This window comes from Miscanthus floridulus, chromosome 18 (assembly GCF_019320115.1).
Source record: "Miscanthus floridulus cultivar M001 chromosome 18, ASM1932011v1, whole genome shotgun sequence".
NCBI classification, from domain to species: domain Eukaryota; kingdom Viridiplantae; phylum Streptophyta; class Magnoliopsida; order Poales; family Poaceae; genus Miscanthus; species Miscanthus floridulus.
The window spans coordinates 110,382,461-110,392,777 of NC_089597.1; the positions used below are offsets into that span (position 1 = coordinate 110,382,461).

Consider the following 10,317-nt stretch of genomic DNA (forward strand, 5'->3'; position numbering starts at 1 on the left):
ATATCGGATGTGTCGGAAGAATGTTGGGAGGGATTTTTGAATACTAATAAAAAAAATAAATTACAGAATCCATCAGAAAACTGCGAGACGAATCTAATGATACTAATTAATCGGTTATTAGCACATGTGGGGTACTGTAGCACTTAGGGTTTTTCATGGACTACTTAGGCTTAAAAGATTCGTCTCGTGATTTTACCGAAAACTGTGCAATTAGTTTTTTTTTATCTACATTTAGTACTCTATACATGTGTCCAAACATGCTATTTTCCTGTAGAAAGCAAAAAAAAAAAAAAAAATTGGAAACTAAACAGAGCCTAACTATTAAAAAACCATCAGGACTACTAGCAAAATGGTCCTAGCTGCACCTAGGACAAGGGCCGACTCTCAAGTACGTCTCAAGCCTAGTACTTGCCTTCAGGCTTCGGAACTCAAATCATATATAGTCCATCACGCGCGCCTTTGCGCACGTCGACTCTAACTGAAATAGTATATAATGTTTCAGTTTATCATTCAAATAATCCGATGCTGCATAATGAAATGTAACAGTTGTAATAAAATAATCTAGCACTAATAATTCCATAACCTAAAAGTCTAGAATCTAAATTAGTTTTGCATACCTTGTCGCGTGTTCACTTTTGCTATCGACGCTAATCGGCAATCGTCGATCACCGGCTGCCAGCAATGCTTAGTGGCTGTTCAATAATGCCATGGGAAATGAGCGTAAAGGCTAAAAACGCATAGAAGAGCACATGTAAGATATTCTTTGAAGGGACCTAGGAATACCAAACTATTTCTGTGCGTAGTCCCTAAACTGCATACTCAACCAATCATGAAATGGAGCAGAGCAGTTTACAACCCCCCAAAAATGACAGAGAGGTAAGTAATGGTACCAATTATTGTGAGAACCATAGAATATAAATCACATACCGAAGGCAATGCATAGGTATGGCCTAGGAATTTAAAGAAAAAAATGACCCTGATATTGCAATTCACCAAGTAATAAATTGCTTTCCTAGTAAGCCTAACTGGTAATACATCATTGGCAATGGGGTGTGTGCTCAGTAATAGAACAACCGATAAATCATATGAAGTAAAGACATCATTGACAATGGATGTATACTGACTAACAAATTGATAAAATGCGCAAGTAATATAACGACACAGTCACCACAAAGGCACCGAAAATAGCAAGATTCATGGAAGAATGAAATAATTATGTAATCATCACTGCACAATTACATTGTCTTAGTCTTTAAAGAATCATCATTGCACAATCCCCAAGCCTTAGTAGATGACATGAATGAAACAATTAATCATCAATGTACGACATAGGGAATAGCAAACTGTTTCTGTGCGTAGTCCCTAAACTGCATACTCAACCAATCATGAAATGGAGCGAAGCAGTTTACAACCCCCAAAAAAATGACAAAGAAGTAAGTAATGGTACCAATTATTGTGGGAACCATAGAATATGAATCACAGACCGAAGGCAATGCATAGGCATGCCCTAGGAATTTGAAGAAAAAAATGACCCTGATATTGCAGTTCACCAAGTAATAAATTGCCTTCCTAATAAGCCCAACTGCTAATACATCATTGGCAATAGAGTATGTGCTCAGTAATAGAACAACCGATCAATCGTATGAAGCAAAGACATTATTAACAATGGATGTATACTGACTAACAAACGGAAAAAATGTGCAAGTAATATAATGACACAGTCACCACAAAGGCACCGAAAATAGCAAGATTCATGGAAGAATGAAATAATTATATAATCATCACTGCACAATTCCATTGTCTCAGTCTTTAAAGAATCATCATTGCACAATCCCTAAGCCTCAGTAGATGGCATGAATGAAACAATTAATCATCAATGTACAGGTAAGGATATCATTTCTGCATAGGAGAACAACAGGAGACGATGAACACTGGGCGACATTGCTCGCTGCAGCCAAGAGGGGAGGGGGCCACGATCCCCGTAGTGAGGAGAGGGAGTTTAGGGAAGGGGAGAGAGCGCACGCTGCAGTTAGGGTTTGTCCCGTACCTAGGGTTTCGCCGACCAAAGGAGCGCACGCTCCCCCGACTGGAGCAGGCATTGAGGAGCCTGTGCGGAGGATGGGGGAGAGGAAGGAGGCCACGGGGCCCCACCCACGTCCGCGCGCCGCCCGCAGGGGGCGCCGTCGCCTCGGGAGGGAAGGGGAGAGAGGGAGAGTAAGGGGAGGGAGGGCAGAGGAGGAGGAGGAGGATGGGCGCCGCCGCCGCGGACCGCTCGCAGCAGCCGGGCGACGCTGGCTGCAGCGCCACAACAAAGCAGAGGGAAGCAGAGCACCGGGACAAAATGCGCAGGAGGCAGTGGCTAGTGTCGTCATTGGCCCACGGTCCACCACCATGCCACCAACGGCCATGGCCTCCGGAAGGTTCTTGCCTGCACAGATCCGACGGGAGGACAGACGGATTCGGCCATGGAGGCACCAGATCCGCCGGTGTGGGCCTCCGTCAGCAAGGAAGACCGAGCCGACAAGCCTACATCGACGTCCGCCCCCGGCGCCGGCGAGGGAAGGGGAGGGGGAGCAAGGGAGAGAGCGAACCTTAACCTGTGCCGTGGCCGAGCAGCAGAGGCCAGTGGCCAGGCTGTCCGTGGAAGGGCCGGCGGCGGCGGCTGCTCGTGTCGGGCCGCTTGCACGCACTGGCTGTCGTCGCCGTGGGCGCATCGGGAGCGAGAGGGAGCGAGCGGAGAGGAGAGAGGGGGAGGGGGAGGAGGAGGGCAACTGCGGCTGCGTCGCCCCGCCTGTGCGCTCCGTGTACCGTCGCCATGGTTGCATGGATCGACAGAGGGAGAGAGAGCGAGAGAGAGAGCGGAGAGGAGGAGGGCGTCTGGGTCGGGGAGAGACGGCGGTGGTTTCGTGGCGGGGGCGATGCACTGTAGCAAGTGGTGGAGCGAAGACGGAGCGTCGATCGCAGAATCGGACGGCCGAAGGAAATGGAGGCGACGTGGACAGCCTGGTCGGCAGCCAAAGAAAACCGGCTTAATGATAGTAGATATAGGACCGCGCGGCCATTGTGAGTTTTGGGTGCACTCACTTCTAGTATTTTCTACTATTCCTTTGTGCTCATTATCATTCTTTTTTTTATTAATAAATTTCCACTACGGGTAAAACCCCTCCTGTTCCATAAAAAAAGTAATAATAAACAAAAAAAAAGAAACAGGAAATGCGTCTCATGCGCCTGCTTTATTTTCTTCCTCAAACAAAAAATGAAAACAAGCGTACGGCTGCACGGTTTGATTATGCTAATGGGGTGTCCTGTACAGTAGTACGTACGACTGTCAATACTCTATTATCCTCCCATTTCTTACTCCCATCCCTGAATGATCAGGTCTCAGCTGTCGCGACGCGTTACGTGTCAGGCTGCCGCGCCGCGGTCGCCATCACGAAGGCCCAGCGCTGCTTCTTCAGTGCAGATGCATCAAGCTCCGGCCCCAAGTTTTTGTTAGCCGCACCGCAGGCACGGCTCAGGCCTCTCTCCTTCCTAGTACGTACGTGCTCCGCATAAACAAAACGCACATCAGCCTAAACAAGGTTTGACATCCTCACTCCTCAGTGACGACTGACGAGCGATGGGATCAGAATCAGTGCCGGCCCTAGGCTAGGGCACCGCCAAGGACCCAAGCGGAGGAGGAGATCAAAGTTCGACTATACAAACCCAGGTCTTATAGTCCATTTGACATTAGCAAGCTAATGAGAAGAGAGATATAGAACTGATCAGGCGATCTAAAAAAACATTGGTATTTCTTTTCTAAATTTCTTTTCCCACGGCCCTCGGGTAGAGAGGAGGCGAGGAGTCACGCTACACATAACACACTCTGATCGAGAGTTCGCGACGTGCGCCTTACACACGCGGAGCTGGCGAACCGCGCCGCCGCGAAGAGCTAGACTACCGTAGACACGGACACGGCGCACGAGGACGGCGACTAGGCAGGGCTCCACGACGACGACATCTTGATTCTTGGCTTCTTACGAATTGAGATCACCAATTAGTTGACTAGGCCCAAGGTATTTTTTTTCTTTTTTTCTTTTTAATCTAAATTAATTATTTGTATAGTATTCCAGACTTCTAGTACTTTGTACCCATATAGTCATATTTTTCTTCTAATTTAGGTGTTAGAATTTTAGAATGTTACCAAATAAACATTTGTCATGGGTGAGAAAAGAAAACGAATATATTATTTTTTTAATCTACATTGTTCCTCGATAATTATCATATGTCTACAAATATATTGCTTAATCTATATTGTTCCTCGATAATTATCAGTCATGTTAAATTAAAAATGTGTTATTGAATTTGTTTTCGTTTTGTAAGTAAAATTAGTGCATATATATTATAAGATTTTTATACACGGTCAAGAGGGGCCGTTGCGACGAGATCGCCAGAGGCCGCTTAAAATCATAGCATCGGCGCTGATCAGGGATACTTAGGCCCTATTTGGCGTCGCTCCACTCCAAAACTCCAGTAACTCCATCAAAAAATTTAGCCAAACACCCCGACTCCAAAACTCCATGGAGCTGCCAACTCTATGGAGCTGTCGTGCAAATGGAGGTGGAGTTTTGGAGCACCTCTTTTGCTGCTCTATAACCCTCTCTTTTGAACCTCCTCGTAGAGTTGATGGGTAATTACCCACCAATGCCACTGGTTACACGAAAAAACGTTCCGCTTCTATTCTTTGAGTCTCCCCCGTGCATCCCATTTTCCCAGTCCTGCGCCTCTCTCCGTCCTGACTCTTCTCGTGAGAACGACGCAGTTAGGGTTTCCGCCGCCACCAGGTAGACCGGCGGCCACCGTCCACCCCCACTGCCGGTCGGCCGAGCCCCGCACCCGGCCACCCTAGGCCCGTCGCTGGTCTCCTAGCCCCGCTCGGTCGCCTAGCTCCGCCTCCTGCCACGTCTGCACGAGGCCCGCCGCCTGCCGAAGAAGGCCCGACGTCGGCCGCAGCCTCCCGCCGCCGGAGCCCCCCCTGGCCGTAGCTCCCCACCGACGGCCGCAGAGGCCCGTCGCTGGTCTCCTAGCCCCGCACGGCCGCCTAGCTCCGCCTCTCGCCACGTCTGCACGAGGCCCGCCGCCTGCCGTAGAAGCCCCGACGCCGGTCGCATCCTCCCGCTGTCGGAGATCCCCCGCCGGCCGTAGCTCCCCACTAACGGCCGCAGAGGCCCGCCAACAGTCGTCCGGAGATCCCCCACCGCCATTCACAAGGTATGGTGCCTGCTGGTCTCCTAGCCCCACCGGCCGCAGCTATTGTTCGATGCTCTATTTTTTCTATCGGTGCCTTTTGGCTGCCGTTCGATGCTCTGTTTGCTGAAATTATTGTCATTCAATGCTACAGATTTGTCATATGCAATTACATGATCGATGCATTATTGTAGCAACTGAAGTGTGCACTAGCTTCTGTAACATTAGAGTCTTGTTTGCTGAAATAGCCTGTTGGATAGATTAGAGTCTTGGTAACAAAAATTAGGTAACTTGCCTTCTAATATGAAATTTGTGAGTTCAATAGATGCCTAAAATTGATTGGAACTCAGAGAACACTCGAGTGTTGTGTATGTTGTTTGCCGAACAAGTTGGAAAAGGAAATCGTCCAAACACACACTTGAATGCACTTGGTTATACTGAGGTTGAAAAAGGGTTCAAAGATATGACTTGTATATGGACAAGGCACCGCCGAGGTTCATGTTTTCACAACAAAGTGGAATGGGATGGCTAATGGAGACGGTAAACACTCCAGAGGAGTGTCATCGAAGGCTTCGGATGAATGAGGTTATTTTTCATGATCTTCATGATGTGTTGGTTGAGAGGTACGGATTAAAACCATCGAAACACATGAATACATATGAAATGTTGGCCATTTTCCTATTCACATGTGGTGGGTGTGAGTCAAATAGAAGAGGACAAAATAAGTTCAAACACTCAGGTGAAACCATTAGTAGAAAATTTCATGAAGTTCTAGATTGTGTGGTTGCCATGGCACAAGATTTCTTGAGACCAACAGATCCTAATTTTCGCAATGTGCACAAGAGGATTAGGAATGACAAGAGAGCATATCCACATTTTAAGGATTGCATTGGTGCACTTGATGGAACTCATATTCTTGTGTTTTTATCAACTGAAGAACAAGTGAGATATATTGGTAAGACTAGAATTGCAACTTAAAATGTGCTTGTCGTTTGTGATTTTGATATGCGCTTCATGTATGTGGCTGCGGGTCAACCGGGTTCTTTGCATGACACTAGTGTATTGTACCATGCATTGGAAGCAGATGTAGATGTCTTCCCACATCCTCCTCAAGGTAAATATTTTTGCTTATGTTCTTTTTCATATTTGTATGCACAAACTTATCTTGTTTTACATGTGTGCAGGCAAGTACTATGTTGTAGATGCGGGCTATCCTAATCCTCCGGGGTACCTAGCTCCATACAAGGGTGAAAGATACCACTTATCCGAGTGGCATCGAGGTATGGAACCAAATACTCCAAAAGAGAAGTTCAACCGCATACACTCATCTGTTCGTAATGTTATTGAGCGCTCATTTGGAGTATTAAAAATGAAATGGCAAATCCTTTACAAGATGCCCGGTTATTCAATGGTCACACAAAAGAAGATTGTTGCTGCTACCATGGTCCTACACAATTTCATACGTGAACGTGAACATGCTAGTGTTGATGTGGACTTTGCTAATTTTGATAGAGGTCCTACCTACATACCTACTATTCTGGAAAGGTACAACAACTATGCCGTGTCTCAACATGCCTCCGATGGATCAACTTTGGCTATGGACACCTTTCGTGATAATATGGCTATATCCATCGCCCTAGCATGGAATTAGTGCAATGATTATTGTAATGACCTTATTTTGGAACCATGAATTTATTTCGTAATTTCGATTCTAGACAAATGATATGTAATTTATTATTATTTTAGACTCCACTATATGTACTTTCATTTTATATTTGTGAAAAATAGTTAGTCGAACCAGGGGCAAGAATGATAATCTACCCTTAAACTCATCTTTTCTGGAGATGAGACACCCTCCTAACCAAACACTCTCATTAGACAAATCCAGCCCCACCAAGAACTGGCTATCTAGAGTTGTCGAGTGGAGCTAACTCCGGATCGGTTCGGAGGTCAGATCCCCACGCGCGTGCACAGCCAGGCACACCGACACCTGAGCTCACTCCTAGCTGTGCGTGAGCGTGCATTTGGACGTCTGTGTCCACTGTCCATAGCCCGGCGCCGCGTTCATCATTTGGATTTGTTTCTTTAACAGCTCTGCGTTGCCAGTCGCAGGTGCAGCTCCCCCTACTCGTGACGGTCACGCACGCACGCAGGCACGCTTGCTGCAGGCGAATTGAAGGAGAAGAGGATCGGAGCAGCTCCCTTCTGCGTTTTTTTCCGGACAGAGCGAGTACAGCTTCCTCGGTCCCACGTGGCCGAAAAGACTTTTCAGCCTCTCCCAACAAGTCCCATCACTGCTCGCTCACACACTGGTCCCACGTGGCGAGCTTGTGCACCTGCGCTTGCGCATCTGTTTTTTTTTATTTTCTTCGGAAATTCGATCTGGGTCTTCCTCTTCCAGCAGCAGGCCACTCGCTCCTGCCGGCGAGACGCTGGAGCCGTCACGTTCCACTGACATGTGGGCCAGCTCGGCGCTTCGCCGGCGACGTGATGCGGCGCAGGGCTGGTGGACCCGTGTGGGTGCGACGACTGGGCCGAGCCGCCGGTCCTCGGTCCGGCGATGCCGACGTTCTACCCGAAGGCGGGGGGAGGGGTCCCGGCGGCGGCGACTCATGCGTACAGGACCTGCGCGTTGCAGGGCGCGAGCCCGGCGAACTCGGCGGGGCCCTTGACCACCTCCCACTCCACCACTTCCTCCTCGACGCCGTGGACGCCGGGTGCCGCGGCGGTGGCGGAAGCGGAGGCGGCGGCAGAAACAGTGCCGACGGCGACGTCGAGCCCGGCGCCGACGACGTAGATCCTCCTCCTCCCGCCGGCGACCTCCCCGACCTCACCGGCGACGACGTGCGGCCGGCGCACGTCGGGCGGCACCCCGCTGCCGGCCACCATCCGCCACTCGTCCCGGGCGTCGTCGTACCGCTTCAGCCGCCACTCCCCGTACTCCGCCACGATGTACATCCGGCCCCCCGCCACGGCGCAGGAGCCCGTCCACCCTTCCCGCATCCCGCGCGCCATCTCGCACCACGAGTCCGCGGCGGCGTCGTACACGGCGCCGCGCGGCGCGCGCTCGAACGGCCACGCCCACCCCTCCGTCACGTACAGCTTCCCACCCGCCGCCGCCGCGTCGTACCGCGCCACGGCGGCGCCACGGCGCGGCGCGGCGGGGTACCACCGCCGTGCCTCCGGGTCGAACACCTCGGCCTCGCCGTCCTCCCCGGCCACCACCACCCGCCCTCCCACCTCGCCGGCCGCCATGTACCCGCGGGGCGTCCGCATCGACGCAGCCTCCTCCCACCCGTTCCGCGCGGCGCTGTACACCGCCACGCTCGTCACCGCCTTGTCGCTGCCGCCTTCCTCGACGCCCCCGATCACGTAGATCTCGCCGCGGCGGGGGAGCCCCACCACCGCGAACGACCCGGCCGCGGCGCCGCCGCCGGGCACCGGCGGGAGCAGCAGCCACCTCCTCGAGAAAGGGTCGAGCGCCTGGCACTGCAGGCGCCGCGACACGGGGTCAAACGCGAAGGCGAAGAGGAAGGGCAGGGAGAAGGACACCGACCCCGTGGCCGCGGTCCCCGCCCCAGGCCCAGCGGCGGCGGGAGGGAACAGCAGCGGGTTGGCCGGAGCGTCGGTGAGGAAGCGGTTCCAGGTGGAGGAGACGGTGCGGAAGAGGCGGTGGTAGAGGAAGGGCAGGTGGAGGAGGCACTTCTCGGCCACCTCCTCCGGCAGGCCGGGGATGAGCTCCATGACCTCCTCCCCCGCCCCGTCGCCGGCGTCCAGCACCTGCTGCTTGCTCATGGACGAGAAGCTCATGGTGGCGGGGCCAAGTGGCGCGATTCTTCGGTCGAATTTGATGCGATTCGCTTCACCCCGCTGTGGGTCTGGGGGACCTCTCTCGGTTCGGCTTGGTGATGGGGAATGATGGACTGGAAGCGGGGTGGGCGGGAATTTATAGAGGTGGATGGGTACCCGGCGGAAAAGTGCTGCCGCCTGCCGGTGCGCGGCCGAGTCGTGCGGCTTTGCTCAGCTGGGGGCCTACGCAGCTCTTCTTCCATCTGGCCCGCCTGAATGTTTTTGTCACGCCTGAGGCCGCAACCCAGTGGAGGAGGCGGGCAGAGCAAAGACGTATTCTCGTGTGGGAAACATAGTATCATGTTATTGTACTCTTAAGCGTATGACATGTGGGGCCAAGCACCAGACTCGAGTATGTAAGGCGCAAGTTTTCTCCATGTTTGTGCTTGTTTAGGCAAACTCACGTCAGCGGTGATCAACGGCGGCCACGGGGCGTCACAGCTTTGCGCCTCAAAGGAAGGCTAATAATATAGCCGGTTTGTTAGCGGTAAGGTTTTTTTTGCAGCCTTTTCTTAGCTCACTTATACAGTAGTTAGCTCTTTACAGTTAATATATGGCCCACTTGTCTCTCTCATAGATTTTCTTGGTTTTTGTGCCCAAGCCGACTGTAAGTTTACAACCCGCTTCTCCTCTCTCTCCTCTCCTCTCTCCTCCACCTCAGCATTTAGTCGGCTTACAGCCTGCTATTATACTTACTCTCACGGGGCTATGCTTTACGCCTGAAATCAAGAAGGAGCTGTGCATATAGCCCATAGCCGCGCACAGAGACGAATTTAGGCTGTGTTTAGTTCGCGAAATGAAAAATTTTGATGTCACATCGGATGTTTCGGGAATGTCGGAAGGAGTTTTCGGATACTTATAAAAAAAACTAATTACATAGCTCGTCTGAAAACTGCGAGACGAATTTATTGAGCCTAATTAATTCATCATTAGCGCATGTTAGTTACTGTAGCACTTAGAGCAAGGCTAATAATAGAGCCGGCTTGCTAGCTGTAAGGTTCCTTGCAGCCTTCTCTCAGCCCACTCATATAGTAGTTAGCTCTTTACAGTTAATACATGGCCCACTTGTCTCTCTCACAGACTTTATTGGTTCTTGTGCCCAAGCCGGCTGTAAGCTTACAGCCCGTTTCTCCTCTCTCTCCTCCCCTCTCTCCTCCACATCAGTATTTAGTCGGCTTACAGCCTGCTATTATACTTGCTCTTATGGCTAATCATGGACTAATTAGTCCTAAAACATTCGTC

At 51.1% G+C, this 10,317-nt stretch overlaps 1 protein-coding gene and 1 pseudogene across 1 annotated transcript; one reads left to right on the forward strand and one right to left on the reverse strand.

The window, feature by feature from the left end:
* The first annotated feature begins 2,465 nt into the window (after nt 1-2,465).
* LOC136524366 (uncharacterized) lies at nt 2,466-6,909 on the forward strand (annotated as a pseudogene).
* A 135-nt stretch (nt 6,910-7,044) lies between these two features.
* Nucleotides 7,045-9,167, reverse strand: LOC136522926 (F-box protein AFR-like). The gene has a single exon (XM_066516723.1). It carries the CDS (start codon nt 9,034-9,036, stop codon nt 7,837-7,839), a length of 1,200 nt encoding a protein of 399 aa, XP_066372820.1. The 5' UTR covers nt 9,037-9,167; the 3' UTR covers nt 7,045-7,836.
* Between the last annotated feature and the right edge of the window lie 1,150 nt (nt 9,168-10,317).

Bases quoted from the DNA above. Each gene is read 5' to 3' on its own strand.
- LOC136522926 (XM_066516723.1), bottom strand. From the start codon at position 9,036: ATGAGCTTCTCGTCCATGAGCAAGCAGCAGGTGCTGGACGCCGGCGAC.